Genomic DNA, 23,822 nt, shown 5'->3' with positions numbered 1-23,822 from the left:
AAGGAGAGCATTATACCTCTTAGCCATAGCCAAGAAGAATATAGTATTAGCAAACGTTGTCCCACTGTCCTAATGGAACATGTTATTGTGCCCAGCCACAGGGAGGCGGGTGCTACAATCTAGCCTTAGGCTTGCTCTCTGTTTAAAAATTGAACTCGCAAACTTATTAAAATATCCAAACAAGCCTCATCAATCCATGAACATGGCCCACAGATTTCCTTCTTCAATTCCACCCAAACAAACCTCCAATTCATTCCTCAAATCGAGGTAACAGTGACTGTGCAACATAACATGCGCACTAGTTTCCTGTTGACTACAAGAACATAAGACCTTTTCTGCAAGTCCCAGCTCATACAATATTTTTGCCAGTCCGTGTCCTGTGATAAGAAATGCAACACATAGTCCAAATTGCTGCCAGGGATATTTATTTACATTCAATATATCACCCCTTGGAAAGTACACATGGGTAACTAGCCCTTTCTCGCTCAAGTCCCACCTTTGTTTCCATATAGCCATTAATTCACCTTTTATTCTCACTTTCTCTTCTTTAAGATCTTGCCTTGTATATACTTTTTCAGGATCAGAATGGGAAACCACATTCAGCATATCTTCCTGATATTATTCTTGGTACAATACAAAAATGCTGACAAAATAGTCTGTAGGTCAGCCGGTAATTGTCCCGCCAATGTCTGTAAGGTATCCGTTGATACCGTCCTGCAGGCACGAGTTGTGCATAGGAGAGCGAACCTCTGTACTTGGAGCAAGTATTTCTTAATAACAAAGTTCGTTATTCATGCAACCAAGCCACAGAAGAATAGGTTATAATAGGGACTCATAAAGCAGGTTCAAAGCTCTTCCTTTAATCCCCCAATCAATTCTTACCATCCCCAGCTTGGCGTAAAGAACTCGTATTTTATCCTTTAAATACTTCATATGCTCTACAAGGCTCACACTTCCACAGGCACACTCCAAGGTACTTAACGACAGTGACATATCGGACAGAAATATCATATGCACACACTACTGGGTATCTATTCATACTCAGTCGTCCCTTCAGCAGAAACTGTACAGTCTTTGTTCTAGAGATCTGTAATTTATATAAGTTGGACCACTCTAACAATTCCTCCATTACTTGAGACGCACGTACCTCTAGTTGGGACCTTGCATTCAAATATACCAGTATTAGCACGTCATCTGCATATGCCAGCACATTTACGCCAACGTGATTCCTGCACAGGAAGTCATCCATCACAATTGTCCAACCGTGAGGGCCAATCACTGACCCTGAGGACAACCTCGGGTTAAATCTCTGTATAATCAGCTTTCACAATAATCTTTCGCTTCGAAAAATACTCTCTGAATACTGAATACAGATTATCTCAACAATCAGTAACTCTAATTCTAGAAAGGATTCCCTCCCACCAGAGCATGTCGAATACGCTGTGAAATACTACAAAGATTCCAAGGACATAACGCCTCTCATAGCCCTGCACATAAGTTACCATCTGATAGATAGCGTCCTCTGTATACTTTCCTATTTTATAACCAAACTCGTTACTAGAGGACGTATGATTCTCATTATATTTATACATTAGCCGACTGATACACAGCCGTTCATAAGTCTTCATAGTTCATAAGTTCATAGCTATCAAGGATAACAAGGCTATGGGACGATATGAACCTGACTCACTTGGAAGCCTATCAGGGCTTTTCATTATTAGTTTCAAAACGACCACTCTCCATGCTTCGGAGAAGGAACCCATCTCCAGACTTTTTTTTTTAACATTTTCATTAATTAATAAATCCGACCTCATATGAAAGACTCTTCAATATCTTAACCTTGATTAAATCAGGTCCAGGCGATCGGCCATCCACAGCCTGCACAACGGCATATAAAACAGAACAGTTGGCGTTAAATCTTCATGCCTGCTGAGAGTGGTCATATTTCTGGCATTTAATACAACGAAGAAGACTCAGGACGTACGGCTGAATGCGGCAATTTAAATAGTTAGCTGTATTGTGGATGGCAAATCAGGAGTGCTGAAAGTTAAAATGATGGATCGAGTTCGAATGAGATTTCCGTCTTTTTTAATAATTTTTCGTTTCGCATTGATTATCTTCTGATTACTAAGTTGTTCATGAACAAATTCTTCCTCAGACACTACAAGTAGGTCCAACTCTGTGATGGCGCCTTTCGGTGAATTTATGGTATTGTGGGGACTTACAGAAATTGGCAGCCCACCAAATGTCGTTGTATTTAATAGCCACTCAGACTGTTTGGAGGTGATTGTTTCAACTAGGTTTTCCTCCAGATTGTAGTCGCTACACAATTTTTGATGACTCTGCAATTCATTCCAAATATTTTTGGATCATAAATAATGATAACTTTCCCACAGGTTAAGTGGATAGAGAGTGCATCACCAAAAAGTTAGGTATGTTGGGAAACTGCGCTTCTCTTCGAAACCTTTTAGGTTGGTTAGCGTCATTTTCATTGGTATTTCTGTCCTTGAGATATTTGATGGCTCTAAAAGGTAGAAATTATTTAAGTTTATGGTTGCTTCTTTTAGCCCTGGGAGATGGACTTTATTCTCCCAGGTTACCAGCCCTGCCACGTGTAGACAGGAGCGATGCCAATTAGAGACCAAGCAAAATAGGAGTTACTATTGCCGCAGCTAGCAACGGCGGTAGTAGTAACGTTGCAAGCAGGGTTAGGAGTAACGATACTAGTGAGTCGTTGCGAGCGGAGGAGGGTTTATGAAAGTACTAGTACTTGCCCTAGGAAAAACTATTCCATGGCACTGGGGGGGGGAGAGAAGGAGAGAGAGAGAAGTCAGGGTCTTCAGATGAATTGCTTTTGATGGATACGAACATATTCAGTAACACCTCCATTGATAACTATGTTTCTTTGAAAAATAACTGCACAATTTTGTATAAAATTTCCAGCATTATAAATACATCCAATAATACGAAACGTAATATTTAATCCCTTTGTTAGATTAAGTTGGATATTTTCCGTTTTTCTACACAGGTGGAAGGGAAGCTAATCAGTTGCAGTGTTTTTTTACTGGAAATTTTACAATTTAATGTCAGCCATCTAAGAAATTTTATTTCCTCTTGAATATTGTTTATTTAACAGAAGTAACCATAATGATGATACTTGCTTGAACAATTAGCAGTAGTGGTAAACGTTATATCGTCCACAGCAATGACAGCCCTTGTATTTTCACCTTTGATGCCTTCGATTACAACCTAAAAAACAAAGAAAAATAAATTTAATGGTTCTGAAACAAGCAATTTACTAAAGTTATTACTTTAAGATTAATTGTAAATGCTTCACTTGAATGTGTTGGAAGATTATTTAATAATCCCTGATACCAATTACATTTTAAATACAAGGGTAATTTTATAAATTCCCAGTATAAAATCCCAGACAAACCAATGGAAAAACCCGAATTCGTGCCGTCCGATAGTGCTCCTCCACGTGGTAGCTAAATTAATAGAGAGATTGCTAATTTATAGACTCAACAGCCATTACAATGCTTCAACGACCCAATTTTGATTCAAGCAAAGAACCACTACACTGAACGCAATTCACCACCTGATCTCTACAGCTACAACCACAGATTCTAAGTACCCTGTGCAATAATAGTTAACTTCGAGGGAGCATTCGATAGGATACGGTGGCCCAGCATCCTTAGGAGGGTCCGTCAATTCAACATCCCAACCGACTTATACAAAAGCATACAGGCACACCTCACCTACAGAAAGATTACTGTTGCTGCAAAGTTTCACCTCTTCACCAAGCTGGTTACACAGGGCTGTCCTCAGGGTCCTGTCGTGGGACTATTTTTTGGTCCATTGTCCTGGACAAGTTTTAGTGAATGAACCGTGAGCAAACCTCCTCAAGGACATATGCTGATGACTGACTTCATCCTTATAATTCATGCTGAGACTAGGGCACAGCTGGAATCCGATCCAACTATGGAATCAGAAAACTATTACAGGACTGGGCTGCCCTACATCGATTCCCTATTTCTCAAGAAAAGACAAAGTTCTGTTGAAGAGAACCTTGTAGATTTCAAGACTTCCAGCAATCAAGATCACAAGTAGACCAATCAGTCTCCATTCTGAGGTTAAATACATTGGAATCTTGATAGAGATAAAGCTAACATTTTCTCATTTCTCTCTCTCTCACACACACACACACACACACACATCTACAGAGTTATATTCTTTCCCATAGTTTGCTATGGTGCAGCTGTCACAGAGTTACCCTTGACAGAAATCGCAAAAACTGGAATCTATCCAACGTTCTGTGCTCTTAACCATCCCTTGCTGCACCATAAGCATCTCCGCTCTCCAAGTACTAGCTGGGTCTATGCCCCTCCGCTCGAAGTCATCAAGAGCGGACTACGCCGTAAACCAAGAAAATGGATCTATTGCACAGTCGCTGGCATTCAGCTTGACACAGCTTCTTCTTCTTCATGTGCTTCGTTCGGTTGGTGATTATTAAGGAGAAAGCATTCCTGTCTTCCGCTAATCTAAGCAGTTCTTCTACGCTATCAATCCCCCATTTGCCTTAATCTTGCCTTTTATAATCAATTGAGATAGAAGATATTTCTCTTCCCGCAGAATACGGTTAATATAAGAGATTTTCCTATCTACCCTCACTGAGGGTGAGAGTAGATGGCTCTGTCTTCTAACTTCTCCACTAATGCTGGTGTCCCCCAAAGTTCAGTTCTTTTCCCCCACTCTTTTCCTCTTGTATATTAATGACCTTTCATTGACTGGAAATCCTATCCATAGTTCTGTTGATGATACCACATTGCCTTCCACTTTCCAGTTTGAGAAACTTTGCCCTGCTCCATCAGCTTCTACTTCTCGAATATCTGCTACCAATTCCTTAAATGCCAATCTCCAGGTAATTCTCCAGTGGGGAAAAGACAACTTAAGTCTTATATCTCGAATAAAGGATTCTTCTGCTCCTCTGCTTATCTTTGGTGACACTCCGATTTCTAGGCAAGATGATATATCTCCTTTTGGGATTATCCTGACCTAATCTCTCTTGGCAAAAGCACATCCAAAAAAATTGGTTTTCTCTTTTGCTCTCGGTGTTACTTTTCTTCCAAATAGCTGTTCACTCTACAAATCCGCCTTACCATGGAACATTGTTCCCATATCAGGGGCGGTGCCCCCAAAACCTCTCAGGCTTATCGATTCCATTCAGAAGAGGGGCAGTTAGGTTAATGAATGACTCATCTCTAACAGAGTCTCACCACTGTCTCATAGCCGTACTGTTTCTGCTGCATCCCTTTTCTACAGATACTTCCACTGTTCTTCTGAATTTGCTTTTATAATTCCCGCTCTTTCTTTCAAAACAGTCCGAATACGTGCCGCTACTAGTCAATATCCAATTATTGTCCAACTTCAAACTCACAGAACCAATTTTTCATCTTCCTCGTTTATTCCTTCATCTGCAGTTTTCTGGAACAACCTTCATTCATACGTATTTCATGAAAATTATAGTCCAGAGAAGTTCAAGTCTAATGTCAACAAATATCTTTCATCTTCTCCACCTCCGACCCAAGCACGGTACTAAGTGCTATAAGTTCTAATTCCTCTCGTGTTTGGGGTTTTCATTAAAACAAAAAACGTTATTAATGTTCTTATTGTTTTTCTTCTGCGGAGGGCTTCCTTGTTGTTTACAAGTCCGTCCATAGTATTCGCAATATCCTGCGATATATCCACCACATTTCGAATACCTCTAATCAGTTCAGGCTTTAAGAGTCCATATCTCGACAACATTTAAAAGTATGTACCAGATGTAGCATTTGATCATACATTGCCTAAATTTCAGTTTGAGGTTGTCATTGCAAATAAGTGTCCTTATGTTTTTGAAGGTTGCTCTGGCGATTTCAATGCGACTTCCTATTTCTTTCTCAGGGTCTAAGTTCAACGTGATAGTGATTCCCAGGTGGTATCGGAAGTGAATTATAAAATGCACTGTTTGCTTGATGTTTGCAGAGCAATCGGGTACGGGACATGATACAGCCATGGGGGATGTCTTTGTGTGTGCGCGATGCAAGGAGTGTATCGATATCAGGCAACAACTCGGCGTTCTTGTGGGCCTATATGAGAGCTTGAAGGACAGGGTGGATGCCCTCGAAGAAACTAAATTGAGGGGCCCATCAAGCTCTCAGCTGCCCACATCAACGCCAGAGCTTGTTTGTTATTTGGTTTTTAGGAGCATTAGCAACTAAGGCCATGTTGCTCCGGGATATGCGGTGGTCATTCCCTGACCTTTCCGCACCCTCCGTATTTGGTGGTGACGGGCTCGAACCCCGGTCTAATCAAGAAGCGTGTGCTGCGCACTGCTGCTCCTTCCCACCTGGCTACCGAGGCGCCACGCCAGAGCTTGCACTTGGGCATCGCGTGACACAGAGACAACCCCCAAGGCAGAATGCGCTGGTCCCGAAGGAACTAGTAGTTGTTGGTGACTCTATTGTCAGGGAAACGGGGAACATGCTTTGTAAAAAAGATAGTGGAACAGGACCGGGGTATGTCTGCCAGGGGCAAAGGTTGATGACATTGTAGAGCGAATATCATCTTTTAAGGGCACAAAAGGTGATATAGTTGTACACGTTGGCACTAATAATATTAAGAGTAGGAGACCGGCAGAATTACTTAACAAGTACAGGTCACTGTTGAACAAAAGCCGAGAATTAGGGTTGAATTTGAAAGTGTCTGCAATTCTGCCCAGACACGATAGGAGGGAGTATATGATGAGAGCCTTGTCGATCAATTCGGCCCGGGAAAGATTGTGCAAGGCTCAAGGGGTAGAATTTTTTTCAGCCTGGACTGTACTTGTTAACAGGAGAGATTGTTTCTACAGGGATGGGATACACTTAAATAGAAAGGGTGCAAGAATATTTGCTGATGCTATCGAGGCAGTGTTAGGTGGGTCGGAAAACTGCTAGCTTGGGGAGAGACAAAGACCAATAGATTGACAGTAGCCACTGGCAGAGGTGAAAGAGATTCTTGCACTGCTTCTATTAGAATGGGCAGAAGCCTAAAAAACAAGATGCATGGTATTTCAGAGACTGCTGGGAGCCATTGCGGTACAAGTAAACACATGGGTTGTGTTAGGGTAGCTAAGAATAGAAACAGGTGCATGTATACTTGCGTGTACACCAACGCTAGGAGTTTAGTAAATAAATTTGATGAATTTGAGGTATTGCTCAAAACATCAAAGGCAGATATTGTTGGGATATCAGAGACGTGGTGTCACACAGATATAAGGGATGCAGAACTGCAATTTGGGGAGTACAACGTCTACAGAAAGGATAGACAGGATAGGAAGGGGGGAGGGGTTATGCTATTAGTTAAGAAACACATAAAAAACAAGGAAGTGAAGCCAGTCGACATCGCCGGACAGTGCAGTCTTGAGTCAGTTTGGTGTGACATAAGCATTGGGAGATCAAAATTGAGAGTAGGAGTGTGCTATAGGCCTAATGACTCTGATGAGTATAATAAGGAACTGTACAGGGAAATAGAGTGGGCCAGTAAATCAGAGAGTCTTATAATGGGAGATGAATTTCCCAGATATTGACTGGAATTTGGGGGCTGGTTACTCACACACTAGCAGGGCTTTTGTGGATTTATTGGATGATTGTTTTCTACATCAGCATGTTCGGGAGGCAACTAGAGGGAGGAATACTCTTGATTTGATTATCAGCAGTGATTCTTTATGCATTAAGAATCTGTAGATAAATGAATCACTAGGTGGCAGTGATCACAGTGTGCTGAAGTGGGATTTACTCAAAGAGGTAACTACCATTAGGGGTAAAGGGAAGGGTTATTGCTTCCGTAAAGGCGACTACGATGGACTGAGACAGTATTTAAATTCTATACAGTGGGACCAACTGATGATGTTACCAACAGCAAATTCAAAATGGGAAGCATTCAAAGAACTTATCTTGGAAGCTACTAGGCTTTACATACCAACTAAGAAATATTGTTCAAGGTTTAGGCCAAAATGGATGTCAGATGAACTAATGAGGCATATGGCAGAGAAGAAAAATGCATGGGATACTTACAAATTAACACATGACACAGAAGCCTATGATAGATACAAGTTGATATGCAACCAAGTTACAAAGGAGGTTAGGCAGGCGAAGGCAGATTACGAGAAATCCTTAACAAGGGATGCAAAGAGTTCTTTACTTATGTAAACTCTAGAAGGAAGGGGATGAATCAGATTGGTCCACTTGATATTGATGGGTCAACTGTTGATGATCCTGCTCAGGTAGTTAACAAACTAAATGAATATTTTGCATCGATATTCACACATGAGGAGTTATTCAGCAAGGGGAATGCCAGAGGTGAATTCAACTCTAGCAGTAAGCTACAGAATCTTGAAATAACAGGGAGTAAAGTGGAGGAGAAACTGTTGAAGATAAACACAAGAAAGGCACCCGGGGTGGATGGGATCTATCCAGTTATATTAAAGGAGGCAGCAAAGGAAGTAAGCAAACCCTTAGCCATAATTATGAGAGCTTCCTTGGACTCAGGGGAGGTACCCATAGACTGGAAATGTGCAAATGTGACCCCAATTCACAAAGGAGGATCAAAGGCTGACACAAGTAATTATAGACCTGTGAGCTTAACTTCTGTTCCAGGAAAATTAATGGAGGCACTGGTTAAAGAAGCACTGCAGGATCATTTAGACAAGACTTCAGTTATAGCTCAGACACAGCATGGTTTTGTTAAGGGGAAGTCTTGCCTGACCAACTTGATTGGATACTATGATGCAGTCACAAAAGAACTGGATGCAGGGAATAACATTGATATTATATACTTGGATCTTAGAAAGGCGTTTGATACTGTTGCACATGGAAGACTGCTACACAAATTGGAGCAGTGTGACACTGGAGGCAAATTGCTGCTATGGATAAAGGGGTGGTTGAGGGGGAGAAGACAGAGAGTGGTAATCAATGGACACTGCTCATCGTGGACTAATGTTATTAGTGGAGTCCCTCAGGGCTCAGTGTTGGGTCCATTATTGTTTTCTGTATTTATAAATGATATTGATGATGGTATATCAAGCTTAATGTCCAAGTTTGCAGATGATACAAAGGTTGGCAGGGTTGTCAAGGACACTACTGACACTATGCTGCTGCAACAGGATCTGGAAAGGTTGAGCAGATGGGCTGAGAGGTGGCAAATGAAGTTTAACATTGACAAATGTAAAGTACTACACATGGGAAACAGCAACCCCAGAGCAACGTATCAACTCTGTGGTACTACACTGACAGTGGTAGAGAATGAAAGGGACTTGGGGATGGTTGTGCAGGCAGATATGAAGTTCTATGAGCAGTGCAGACGGGCTGCAAGAGTAGCTCATGGAGTATTGTCAATGATATACAGGAATTTTTCCAGCAGGGATAAGGAGGTGATTATTCCATTGTATAAGGCAATGGTCAGGCCACACCTAGAGTACTGTATACAGGTCTGGAGGCCTCATTTCAAGAAGGATGTAGAGCTGCTGGAACGAGTACAGAGAAGGGCAACAAGATTAGTGAATGGAACAAAGGGGTGCTCTTACGAAGAAAGGCTTAAGTTTTGCAAATTACAGTGTCTGGAGACTAGGCACCAGCGAGGTGATCTGATAGAGGTGTATAAAGCCTTGAATGGTTTAAGCATGCTCAATGCTGATGGGATTCTTCCTCTAGCTGAGAAAAATCACCTGAGAGGGCATAAATTCAAATTGAGGAAAGACAGATGTAGGATAGACGTGCGGAAATTTGCCTTTAGCCAGCGGGTGGTTGGTTGGTGGAACAGACTTCCATCCCTTGTGGTGGAGGTTGATAGCCCAAATAAGTTTAAGGCTCAGCTGGACAGGTATTTTGAACGAACAGAGGGGTGAAGTGGAAGTGGTTTTTTTTTTTTTTTGGCTGATGCTGCATAAGCTTGCTTTCTTGCATCAAATGCCTCTACTAATGCTAATGCTAACATAAAAATATATATATATATATATATATATATAGCACACTTTGCACTTGTTTTTAAAATAAAAATTAGCATTTGGTTTAGTATCAGCAGTAGCTATATAGTACATGACTGATACGTTCGATCGATTTGCCACTGAGTGATAGGTCTGCATTTTCATACTGTTTGTGGCTAATTCTTGAACTTTGTTTTCTTTTCATTAATATTGAGTCCCAGCTCTGCTCCAGTTGAACTGATCCTATTGAGAGAATGAGAGTGTCGTCCGTATATCTAATATTGTGTATGACAACTCCATTGACTTTTACTTGGCTTATTGACCTTCCAGCGCCTTTTTGAATATTTTGTGGGAGTACAGGTTGAACAGGAGAGGTGAAAGGATGCAGCCTTCTCGTTAATTAATATATCTTTATTAATTAATATATCTTTATTGCAGGCAGTGATTGGTTACATGATTGCCTGATGCAATAATACCCACAACAGCGACAATGCTAGGGGTTGGATGTTGATGTTGTTTGTTCTTATTCCTCTTGCTTGGACTGTGGCTTTCTGTCCCCAATAACGATTTTTTATAATGAAGATCTTGACACGGCAAACGACCCAAAAAAATAAAAGAGAAGGACCACAGTCAAATTGCATGAAACATGACACGATCACTGGGATTCAACAACAAAAGGTGCTGTAATCAAAAAATATATTCCAACTGTATCACTGACATACCCATAGCCGCCTCCTCCTCCTTGGTTTGCACCAGGATTCCAGGTCACCTTCTGCTTACAGGCCATTGCCATTTAGACATAAATTAACCACTCTCAGAATGTAAGAAAACCCAATCTATGTCTGTGGCGATGAATAAAACTGGGAACAATGTCATGTGCCTCTGTCCTCAATATGACTACTACCGGATTAGACTATTTATTAACATACAGGAAAATCTCCGAAATTCTGAACACTTTTTCACCACGGATGAAAACTTCTATATAGCTCTCACCGAGTGCGCACAGAATGTATTCCAGAGAAGGCGTTCTTGAGGCAAACCTTTTCCAATTCCAAGACAATCCAACTGATGACACTGACTGCCCTGCGTCCAAGTAGAATGGCCGTGAGTGTTGTGTGTATTTGTCAAGAGTGATTATTAAGTGATATATTTTGATAGGAACTGTACTACCGACTTTTTCAGAACTTTGTGTTGCCTGGTAGATACTTGGAAAAAGATTCTCACTTCCACGTGTGGAGTGGGAGGCCAGGGGTTCCTGACCGGGTAATCAGAACCTCGATTGTTGAGTAACAGTCGAAAGTGACTACACATTTTAGACTGTGGACAAGTGGCACAGTTTAATTCCAGTTAGAATGTTGTGTTAATATGAGTTGAAGTTCTGTGTTATGTTTGAGTTCACAGCTATTTTTAGCATCGTACACTGAGCGAAGTATTAATAGAGTTATACTGATTAACACAGTTATATTGTTTAATTAACGAATTTTATTGTGGCTTCTATTTATATTTAAATTTTATTTCTGAGTAGATTTAAAAATATTTCTTGTTTATTGAATAACATAAGTAGGTCTTGTTCAGGTTCATGGCTGCACACTCCAGACGGAGAGCACAGGTTATGGATATGCAAAAATAATAGGTTTAAAAGGAAGCGACGCGTCTCCCTCTAAAATTAAGTCTCTTTCAAAAGAGAACGCGGATAGTGAAGTAAATCCAATTGGAATCACAGAGATTATCGCTCCAAGAACTGGGACTAAAATGTTAAGGATGGAGAGTGAAGAGCTGAATGATGTACTTGACGCATTTCAAGAAATAAAGTTAGTTCGTAAAATGTTACATGACTTTCTATTCAAAGATGCTAACAAGGTCATGTGCCGCACTGCACGAGATCTTCGAGTCAAAAGCCATCACCACATACGTTTAGAACCAGGTTTTAAAAGCAAAAGTAAAGGACTGTAACACTGTAGTGGAAGATAAAGGATCATTTGTAGAAGTAGTTAATACTCTACAATACCACCCTCTTTTCATTGGTACATTCTGTGCTAAGCCAATCCCTTGCATTTGAAGCTGCCATGGTGTCCCTCAAGCTCAACCTACTTGATAGACATAGCAACATTATATATTCCACCTGGCCTAAACAGTGATATCATTGAAGATGTAATCCATTGGCTAGTGAATCACCTCTACGCCTCTGCTAAGCACATTGTCTGTGGAGTTTCAATCTTCCAACCTACTCTCGCACATCTTAGTAGGACACTCGTTATCAGGATGGATTCACTGGGTATCAACCTTCTCAACTGCCACACCACGAGAGGATTCAAATCTCTTAGATTTGGTATTCTCCTCAGCACCATGCGACTTCGAAGACAACCCTCACAATCTCTTTCAATCCGATCACGAACCCATTGCCATATTCCTGTACTTAGCTGCGCCTAACTTCGATATTCAAGGCCCAAAAAAGAAAAAAAAGAAATAACATCCCCCAAATTCATTGTTCCACCACGATGTCTCGAAGTCGCATCCTCCATCCCTTGGGAAGCTCTCAACAATTGCGATCACAATTGCGATCTCCAGCTGGCTGTGGACCTCATGACCAGGTGGATCCCGACCATTGCCAACTACGGAGCGACAAAGACTGTCTGCATCACTCCCGTTCAAGAGCTTGGTGGACACCTGCCCTGAACAAAACCGTCCAAGAAAAACAAAATCTGCATAAGAGATGGAAAGAGTCAGGCGCTGTACAAGATCGGATTGCCTTCTCCAGAGCAAAGGCATTGTTCAACCGTCAGAAATCATCTGCAATCAAAAACAGCTAAAAGCAACTTTACAAAAGGCAAACCATTTTATGACTCTCGGCACACAGGAATTCCTGAAACACCGGATCTTGAAGTGTGGATGCACCATATTGCACGGTTCTCAAACAATGTGGCTCCGACATATCCGTCAACAACGTCCCAACGGATATGCACGCTACCGTTAGCATTACCAAGAAGCAGCTTATAACTGCTATAAATGGATTGCCACCCACCGCAACCGCAGGCCATGGCCTTGTGCCACAATTCATGATCAAGTGTCTCAGCACGTTTATCATCGATCCACTACTCTCAATTTTTAACCGTGTCTTAACGCAGCACTAATTTCCCCCTCTCTGGAACAGATATGCGGTGAGGCCACATCCTAAATGCCAATCTGCATCCCTCATTAAACAGTTCAGGCCAATCTTTCGCTCTTCCAGCCTCTTGAAACTTATGGAGAAGGCATTACTTTCAACCATCACCAATCAAATCTTGCCTCACAAACCCCCACAAATTCACTATGCCATTCCGGGAAGATCCACAGTCACCAATTTAACATCCATTACCAGCACCATTCTCAGAGCATTAGAAGCTAAAGCAGAACTTGCCGTCACGTACGTCGACCTGGAAGCTGCCTTCGACTCAATCAGCATTCCCTCGCTCGTTCACCTAGAAAATTACTTCCGTATAAAAGGTGACATGTTGTGGTTTATCACAACCCTGGTATCAGACAGAATCATTGTTCTTACAGCAGATCAATATATAATCTCAAGAAAAATCACTGCGGGAGTTCCCCAAGGCGGAGTCCTCTCCGCAGCATTATTTACTGCAGTCATTATTCCGTTTGTTCAAGAGAGAGAAGACATAATCTGCTATGCTGACGATATTAAGCTACACACCCAGATTAACCGGGGCGAACATATCTCAAAAATTAATGAAAAGATCAATCGAAAGCTACACAACTTAGAATCCTATCTCCATCAATTTGGACTACTTATTCATTCTGGAAAATCCGCCCAAATTGTCTTTTTTTTTTTTTGAAGCACCAACCCACTGAAGTCCAAGCTTCTCTAGATGGCATTCTCCTTCCAGTGGTAAATACACATACGGACTTGGGAGTCGTCTTCGACTGCAAACTAACCTTCAAGCCCCACATTGACAAGCTCATAACAAAATTCTGCAAAATGCGGTGGATTACCAAACAACAACTACTCCACGTTAAGGATCTGGATGTGACTCGGTGGTACGTATACACCTCTATATACTCCGTCGTGTTATACGCCTCAGAAATATAGGCATCTGCAGCCCCCACGAATATTAAGCATGTGCTCTCCTCCGAATACTGGCTCCTTCGTTTGATCATACATAAACATCATCGTCAACCTCAGTAAAGAACAACTGCGATGGCAACCGCACTGAACTTTGCCCGACTGCCTAATCTTATAATGGAAAGACGCCTCACACGAACTGCCAAAATGACCACTGGAATAATCTCGGAGCCAAACATATGGGAACTGTGCAGCTGGAGAATCCCTCAACCCGGACTGAGGTCAGCTCCAACACTTATAGCCAACCATAATAGACTAGCCCTTAGCGACCGCTTTCTCCCCAAGCAGATGTTTATCACAGTCCGAGCAATCGAAGGGGACCTCTACAAATTTGCAAGGATCGCAAATACCGGAGAGAAGGAGATCCTTGATGACCTGAAGTCAACCAGCCAAACTGCACAGCCAAAACAGTATAATAAATTTTAAAAAGGATGTCTGTATAATATTGTACATAATGCCAAAAATACTGTATAATATTTTTATGAATATATTGGGAATAATTTAACTGAAACTTATTATATTGTTGGCCCTAGGGGATGAACCCTAATTTCGATGTGGGCCCCGTCCTTTCTCCACCAGCCAGTGTGAAGCTCCTGGCATTCCTGCCGTGAAAGGTACGTTGTATACATCCTTTTGTACACAATAAAGATTATATTTATTTATTTATTAAGAAGGACGAACAAAAGAAAACCAGTCCGTAAAGGAGAAATGCAATTTTTATTAAAACTGACTGTGAAAGTTTAAATTCAAGTAATAAAGGAAGAAGTGATGAAGTCCATTAATCTAGAGTTTAAAAAAAAGTGCGGCGTATGCGAACAATAAGAGACAATGGGGGTGGTTCTTGAAGTGGACTCCAAACAGGATTTGAAAATCATTATTGAATGTCAGAAAATTAAATAACGAGGAATGAAAATAGAAATTCCAGGGAAAACCGGAGCTAGAATAATTATCTACGATAAGGATAAGGTTATCGATCAAGAAGACTTTCTAGTGAAATTTTATTTATTGTTAGAGAGGTCAAATTCAGTACGAAAAAATATCTTAGGAGTATACGATAGTTATTAGAAACGTTGAACTGGGCACCACAAGGATCCATATTGGGTCCAATCATATTAGATTAATATTAAATCAATAGTGGAATGTGGTGGATATAGTGGCATACGCAGATGATGTCGTTCCGTTAATACATGGAGATTCTAGATTGTCAATGGAAAATCAAGTTGAGATGGCATTAGAAAAATTTCAGAAGTGGGCTGATGTGCATAAGTTATGCATATCGCCCACGAAGACTAAATTCTTAATGCTTAAAGGAAGGCTAAGTGCAAGAAGGCATCCCACTGTGAGTAGGAGACTGCCCGTGGTGAGTTCAGAAACTCATGTTAGATACCTAGAGGTTATACTGAATATGAAGTTGAGCTTCATGCCCCATGAAACACACGTGAGAGAAAAGGTGATGGCGTTATATAGCAAAATTAGACGTTTAGTACAAAGCGAGTGGAACTACTTTAATCGAGTAGTTCACGGTGCTCTCAGTGTAATGAAAGTCACAATTTATGTAACAATTCTGCATAATATGCAATGGGGATGACAAAGAATGACCAAACCACGATGACAAAGAATGACCAAACACAATTCCTTGAAGAATGAAGAACATGGTGTGCGATATTCAGAGTGAGTACATCCTGCAGCCATCCTTCAAAATGTCGTGATGTGCATGCAGATTTCTTCCTAACACGTGAAAGTTAATCAGCATAAGCATGTGTACATGTAAAACTCACTACATGTTTCCGCAATCAATACCCGACGGCTGCATGAACACAAGATTTCCTTGTGCCGTTTGTATACAATAGATAATTAAGGGCATCATACATAACGGGAGTTCTCTCGTGCAAACTACCACACGTTACATTCCCACTACAAGGAAATCTGAAATATCCCTCTTAAAATATAAAGTAACCTCTATTTTTTACTGAAGTCATAATAATAAAATACTGACCATATCTGTTGAAGTCATATTTTCTGGAAGGAGCAGCTGGGAATAAAACCAGTGAGATGACTGGTGATTGTTTAGCCTCCACAACGTTGTGCTGGTGCCATTACTCGTGATTACTTTCACACCTAAACCGCCAATGCGCTCTCCTGGTGTAGGCGCAAACATGAAGGCCCAAAATGACATACAGTAAGAGCCGTTGATGGGGATCAGAGGAGGAATAAGTAGACGTCCAGCGTCCAGCGGCGCATGCTGGAAATTGGATGTTGTGAATTGCATATAGGAATCTGTAAAAGTAATGCCGTGATAATCATAAAGTATGAATAGATCTATGAAGATCCTTTTAAAGAAAACAAAAGTCACTTGAAAATTTATGATACATATGCTACTAAAATAACTAAGCTAACGAATGGTCATCATTCATCTTTCGCCTTAAATTTTCGAAAATTCAAATATTATTTCGGAAAATAAAACATCTGTTCATAAAACAGAGTGAAATTTTCAAATAATATTTTTAGAATTTGTATTTGTATTAAAAGCAAATTAGGTATTTTCGTGTTTGTGAATTGTTTCTAATTTCCGTAGAAGAACCGTAACTGATGTGAAGTGTTGTGCCAGCCTTTAAGAGATTCAGTAGGCTACCTGTTCCTTAGAAATGGCGGATAATATTCCGATTTATAGACCACTAAAGTGTAAAGTGTGTTTAGGGTCTAACGGCACCAAGGGTTACCCCCATCTCCGTGTAGTCTACATTGTCACGTGTTACAGAACACTGTAAAGGCCAGAGATTTAAAAGTGTATGGATATTGTTGGATGTAGTGTCGTGTACCGTTGTTCATCTGGCTATTTAGCCGCTGGACCCCTACTGAGGCCCAACGTTGCCCACACTTAGCCCCGTGGAGGCAAGTCAGGTACACCAGTATTTTTAAATAAGTACTCTGGCAGGTCCTGCCACCTAATTTCCTGGGATTTCAGTGGCTAGGACAAAAAAAAAAAAAAAAAAAAAAGGTGGGGGGGTGCGCTAGAGGTTGGGTCAGGCCAAGGAGTTTTAAGTTATACAGTGTGGAATTTAGAATTTTGGGTAGGATAATTTTGACATGGGATGAACGCTAGTTGGAAAGCTAGAGGGGGAGGGGAGACTAAAGGCTGGGGGGTGAGAGACAGAAGTATAGGGTCGATAGAGTAGATGACTCCAAAATCAGTGAGGCAGGCCCATGCCACACCAGAAGGAAAGAGGGAGGTGGCGGGGAGGAGACAAGGGGACCTTCACCTCCTCCCGGCCAGGACAGGGGAGAAACAGGGCCGTGCAAGGGAGCACGGGTTCAGGATCGCCACGTGGCATTGGCAGCAATGCTGCGTGAAGTCGTAGTTGGCAGAGTCCAGTCCGAGAAGGTAAGATTCGAGTAGTGCAGTCCTGGGACAGACAGGTCCCGTCCAGGTGGTGAAGTCATTTCAGTAGTGAGCTGCATGAAGATATATTTGGTAGAGTCGATCAAAGAGGATCAAATCCGAGTAGTGTCAATCCTGGGACAAAGAAGTCCCGTCCAGATAGTGGAGTCATTTCAGTGGTGAGTCAACTTGGTGGGAGGCGAAGCCGGAGCGGCAGTCATGGTAGATGAAGGTGATGTTGAGACTGCATTGTAAAGGCACAATTATTGTGCAGGTTGAAAGGCTTCACGGGGATTGCAGTATGCTGAAGCAAGTAGTGGTCTTTACACATGGCTGATTAGGCCGTTTCATTGTGTGGTTGGGTCTGATTCTGTGGTTGTGGTAGGGTTTTCCGCCTCGTGAAGAGGCTCTGAGCAAAGTTCGAAAAGGCTGTGTAGGTATGGTGGTCTTCCAGGAGATGTTGCTCCTGATCTCTAGGGATGAAATGAATTTGTGTGATGAGAGAAGATCTGAGGTCATCATATAGTAGGCAGTCATGCATCAAGTGATCCCAGGTTTCCTGGGCACCACAGGTGCAAAGGGGGCTGTCGGAAAGTCCAAGAAGGTTCAGTTTACTGCGAAAGGCACCATGCCCTGTTAGGAGGTACGTGGTTAGAAGGCCTGGGGAGAACCAGGATGGTGATTTGGGATATACTTTGCATATGTCTGGTATAAATTTGCGGGTGATGGCCCCTTTGGTGGATTCAGACCATCTGGCTTGCCAGGTCTGTTGTAAGTAGGTAAGGAGTCTGCTTTTTTCGCTGGAATAGGTGTTAGCAGGATCCGTGGTAAAATCAATAAAGGTGGTAGACTTTCCTCTGCTGAGCTGATACAGCATCCCCACATGGGCCACCTCAAGGTCTAGGGGCAGTACACCGGCGAGGACCTGTAGGGCGTGCGTGCTGGAGGTGCAACATGCTCTGGTTATTGTAAGGAGAATTGGCCGTTGAATGATGTTCAGCTTTCTTCGTCCTACCACAGTGGAGGCTTTGTTGAACCATATGCCAGAACCGTAGGTGATAGCTGGTATGAATATGGCTTTATACAGTAAAGCTAGAGTGCGTTTTTTGAGCCCCCAATCTCGGCGGGTCACCCTGGCAATCAGTGCAATGTAATTTCTAATTTTCTTCTGTAGATAGTTGAGATGTGGGAGAAATGTTAGTTTGCTGTCGATGATAATTCCAAGGAGTTTCAGCTGAGTAACAAGCTCGATGGTTGTGCCATGTATCTTGATTTGAGGCGGCCTCCGCGGATCAAGATAGCCCTTCAGGAGAATGGATTGGGTTTTTGTGGATGAGATGGTCAGATGGTTTTTCCGGACCCACGATTGCAGGGTGGTAAGGGCTCTGTTGGCAGATATTTCAAGTTGAGCCCTGGAGTCCCCTGCCAGGATCAGGGAGAGATCATCAGCATATGCCAAGGTCCGGACATCGCCTAAGTCAGTACTGAGAAGCTCGTCGAGTACAGAGTTCCAGAAAAGGGGGCCCAGGACAGAGCCCTGAGGGCAACCTCGGTGGACACGACGATTCACACTGGAGAAGGGAGCCTGAACCACAATGCTCCTGTCACTGAGATAGCTGGCAATGCAGTTGTAGAGATTTCCTGGGAGCTCAGCGCGTCTCAGCCGTCCGAGGACGCTAGGCCACCATAAGGTGTTTATAGACCACTAGTGGAAATTTTCTTCAGGGAGAGAATACTTCCGGAAATATTTTCCACTGCTTGTGGTTCTCCGAATTAACTGGACTTTACAACACGCACAGCGGGCTCTCCCACTTTGATGGTGTCAGTTTTTAGGAGTAATCACATCCTGTGTTAAGGTCTACAAATACCTCTGCTGGACGCTCATTTCCATTAAAGTCCTTTCTGACATAAATGGTATGCATTTACGCGACACTACGCAAAATAAGGAATTCCCATAACACATTTCTTATGTTTGCGCTAGTTGTTTTAAAGACTATTACACTTTTGTAATCTGGAATTTTTGTCTCTCATTCTATATATACCACTCTACCCGACCTACCAAATGTCTTCGGATACCATTACGTTTGGGAAAATATGAGTTTTAATGAACAAATTAGTAAAGTGTAACAGAGCATCGATTCACTTTGGAAAAAAAATTACACCACTGTCCCGTCTAAATTATTCCATGCTGAAAGGGGCACAAACTCCAGCAGCATTGCTATAAGTGATGAAGCATTCATATTGAATATGAGGGCACATTTACGCTTTAACTACGAGACTGCTGTGAGGTGTAACACTGGGCATAGATTGTTTTTGGCATTATAACTAAGGGTGCAAGTCCGAACCAAGAGTTAAGCCAAACACCATGAGCCCACCTCCTCTGAACTCCGCTTTCGGCACAATAGACTGCTGTAAGTCACGTTCTTCCGACATTCTCCACACCTATACTCTTCAGTCTGATCTGATCATCTGAAACTTGCTTTTTTGTATGTCTTTTGTAGGGCGGTTCCGGAGAGTAGTTCAACTCCACTCTGATCTGATCTGAAGACTTATTATTTATTTTTTTTAATTTATTTTACATCCAAACTTCAAAAATGCTGCCATAAATTTATATCATACAGATATAAATTAATAGTCATTAATTATTGAAGAAGAAGAAGAACTCTTTATTGCATACAAAACGCACATGCCGTACACAATACCCTTAACGGCTAAAAGCCAGGGGTTGCTTCCTTTATTCTTATTAATTTTCAATTCGTGAACAAAAAAGGACATTAATATTCATATTCATTTACTGATATAGGGTGATTATGAAAACCTTTGTAATATCTTGAACTACTCTACTCTTTTAAGTCAGTGGAAGAGGGCAAACCTTGTTTTAGGTTGGTTTCAGCTGATTATCTGAAGAAGATTACGATCGGATGTCAAATAAATAAATTTAAACAAAAAATTTGTCTAAGTTTACTTTATGTAATTTTTAAATCTTATTTCCTAAGTTTGTAAATCTTATTTCAGAAATTTTGCGAATGTAATTAATTCTTAAATTTTCTAAACTATTTCTAAATAACATTCTTTCTGGTAAATTCATTAACTTAATACTTGGCTAATATAAATTCTGTAATATATCGTAAATGAAAACGTTGTAATCTTTCTTAATTTCAACCTAAATAATGGTTGCTACAAGTTCCCCTTTCAATGCATAGTCCAAAGATACTGCGGGCATTTCCAGTGTAATCTAAGTTAACCTGTGGCATGTATTCTAAAGTCAGTCTTATAGACACACCAAGTTCAAGTGAAGAATTCTTTTCTTTTCTTTGAATACAATGTAAAGAGTGTGCCGAATATCATACAGATAGATTCAAATTAAAATTTGGTACCTTACTAGAAGAAGTCGCATGACTGAAGAAACAGAACCTTTCCCTAGAAACAAATGTAACTGGGAGCTCGTCAGGGACTCAATTAGTCACGTGCATACTGCTCTGGTTCACCAAGTCAAAAAGGAGGTTAGGCAAGCTAAGGCAGATTATGAACGGAAATAAATTCCCGCTTTACTAGTTTTCGCTTTACGAGCGGGCGCTAGGAATGAATTAACTCGTAAAGTCGAGAACTACCTGTATACATTATTTTATTATTATTCATAATAATAAATACTACTACTAATAATAATATTATTATTATTATTAATATTAATAATAAACCAGAGTAGGTGGAGTAGAAAGAGAGAATTTCACAATGTCAAGAACTGAAGAAATGTGAAGAAAGCGCTGGCAGAATTCAAAGGAGCGGAGCCCACAGCGACCCTCACTATACCGAAGTAGAGATCCAACAGAATTCTGTGGCAATTACAGACCACCTCAGTAAGCGAATAATACCGGATTATTTGAACAGCAATGAAGTAATATTAGACACACAGACATTTATGGTGCTTCTGTAGCAGCCACGAGAGTGAACGGAGGGGAAACCAAAGAACAACATAACACAAAATGAACGGAGGGGAAACCAGAGAACAACATAACACAAAATGAACGGAGGGGAACCTGGAGAACGGCATAACACAAAATGAACGGAGAGGAACCTAGAGAACAGCATAACACAAAGAAAAACAACCACCAGTCTGGGAAAGAAGTCTACAGCAGAAGACAGAAGAGTTAAGAATAAAGATAGGCGAACTGACCCAATATCAATGGAGTAACAGAAGTAAGAAACTGATCATAAAAGTGAAGGTCATTCTCAAGAAAGAAAACATCTACAGCCAACACGAAACCTGTAATCAGAGGATCGAACAATACCTTGATACCCTCAAGAAAAAATTCTAGGAACTCAGCATGAAACTTCAAAGTTACAGGGAGAGTGCCTAGAGGAAAACAGACAACAGGATATATGATGAAAATTTGCCTTTTACAGGAAAGCCAGATAAGAGAAGAAGGAAGGCAACATATCCCCCTAACCAGAAGGATACTCAAGGAGTTCCGGGGAAATCTGTGGAGCAGTGAAGTTAGCTTTAATTGGTGTGCCCCCTGGAAGAAAACCAAAAACGTACAAAGGTGACAGAATAGAAGATTAGGGAGGAAAATGCACAACAGTCGATCAAGAAGTCACACAACTGGCTTGCTAATCCTAGGAATAGATAACATTCACAACTATGGTGTAAGAAGTTTAGCTGCACACACAAACATAGCGAAGCAGAACACCCAGATAATAATACACCCTGATACAGTCCCAGAGTCTGACTCAAGGACTCATATCCTGAAAGATAAGGATAAAAACACCAGCCACCTGTCTCGTACAAATGTACAGCTGCATAACTAAGAAGATACCAAACCACTAGGAAATCCAAAACATAACGACCGTGCAGCAGAAAGGATGTAAGCAGAGGACACAAGGAGCAATTTAACATTTACGCTGCAGTTATTGAGCTAGCCTAGCAGAAGCGCGGCATTCTATACAAGGCCTTAGACTCCATGCCACTTAGTAGGTTGAGAGCGACATTGAAGATCTGCAAAGTCAACCCAACACTGGCACTTCCTAGGAAAAATCCACGAAAAAATAGAGGACTACCTGCATACCGATTAAGAAATACTGTTCAAGGTTTACGCCTAAATGAATATCAGATGAAGTAATAAGATTCGTGGCAGAGAAGGAAAACTGTATGGGGTGCATATCAGGCGACACAGAAGGCTATGGTAGATATAAGCTGTTCTGTAACCAAGTCAAAAAGGAGGTTAGGCAAGCTAAGGCAGATTATGAGAAATCTTTGGCAAAGAATGCTAAGAAAAACAGCAAGGACTTTTAATTACTTTAGAAGGAAGTGCATGAAGGAAGTGGAAAACTCTAGAAGGAAGGGGATGAATAAGATTGATCCATTTGATATCGATGGTTCAACTGTTTGTCAGCTGAGATAGCTGACAAACTGAATGAATATTTTGCATCTACATTCACACATGAGGAATTCTGTAGGGAAGTGGAGAACAGAAGCTTGTTAAGCTCTAACAGGGAACTTAATTATTTTGTAACAACTAAGAGCAAAGTCGAGGAGAAATTGTCGAAGTTAGACAAAAGAAAAGAAGTTGCGTTGGAGGGAATCTATCCAGTTATATTAAAGGAGGCGGCAAAAGAAGTAAGAGAGGAGGTTAAGCACCCTTAGCCATAATTATGAGAGCATCCTTGGACTCAGGGGAGGTTCCCACGGACTGGAGATGTGCAAATGTATCCCAAATTCACAAAGGGGGATCGAAGGGTGACACGAGTAATTACAGACCAGTAAGTTTAACTTCTGTTCCGGGTAAAATAATGGAGTCGCTGGTTAAAGATGCATTGCAGGATCATCTAGACAAGACTGCAGCAATAATTCAGACACAGCATGGGTTTGTTAAGGGAAAGTCTTGTCTGACAAATTTGATAGGATATTATGATGTGGTTACAAAGGAACTGGATGCAAAAAATAATTTTGATATCATATATTTGGATTTCAGGTAAGCTTTTGCCACTGTTGCGCATGGAAGACTATTGTACAAATTGGAGCAGAATGGCATTAAGAGTAAGTTGCTACAATGGATAAAAGGATCGTTAAGTGCGAGAAGACAGAGGGTGGTAATCAATGGGTGCTGCTCTTCTTGGACTAATGTTATCAGTGGAGTCCCACAGGGTTCGGTGTTAGGTCCACTGTTGTTTTGTATATTTATCAATGATATTGATGAAGGTATATAAGGCTTAATGTCGAAGTTTGCAGATGATATAAAGGTTGGCAGGGTTCTTAATGACAGTAATGGCAGTGTGCTACTGCAACAGGATCTAGATAATTTGGGCAGATGGGCAACTGAAGT

At 41.3% G+C, this 23,822-nt stretch overlaps 1 protein-coding gene across 1 annotated transcript in view; it reads right to left on the bottom strand.

Moving 5' to 3' along the window:
• Window positions 1-3,129: 3,129 nt before the first annotated feature.
• LOC150077367 (MAM and LDL-receptor class A domain-containing protein 1-like) overlaps window positions 3,130-23,822 on the bottom strand; it is an 87,687-nt gene continuing 66,994 nt past the window's right edge. Inside the window, exons 12-13 of the mRNA XM_090385872.1 lie at window positions 16,117-16,397; window positions 3,130-3,249 (exon numbers count right to left, since the gene is read on the bottom strand). Coding sequence (XP_090241998.1) covers window positions 3,130-3,249; window positions 16,117-16,397 — 401 coding nt within the window. The remainder of the gene's footprint in view (window positions 3,250-16,116; window positions 16,398-23,822) is intronic.

This window comes from Mastigoproctus giganteus, chromosome 12 (assembly GCF_048544385.1).
Source record: "Mastigoproctus giganteus isolate SK-2022 chromosome 12, ASM4854438v1, whole genome shotgun sequence".
Taxonomy (NCBI): Eukaryota; Metazoa; Arthropoda; class Arachnida; order Uropygi; family Thelyphonidae; genus Mastigoproctus; species Mastigoproctus giganteus.
The sequence above is the reverse complement of the archived record's forward strand: the minus strand, read 5'-3'. Positions and strand labels throughout refer to the sequence as shown.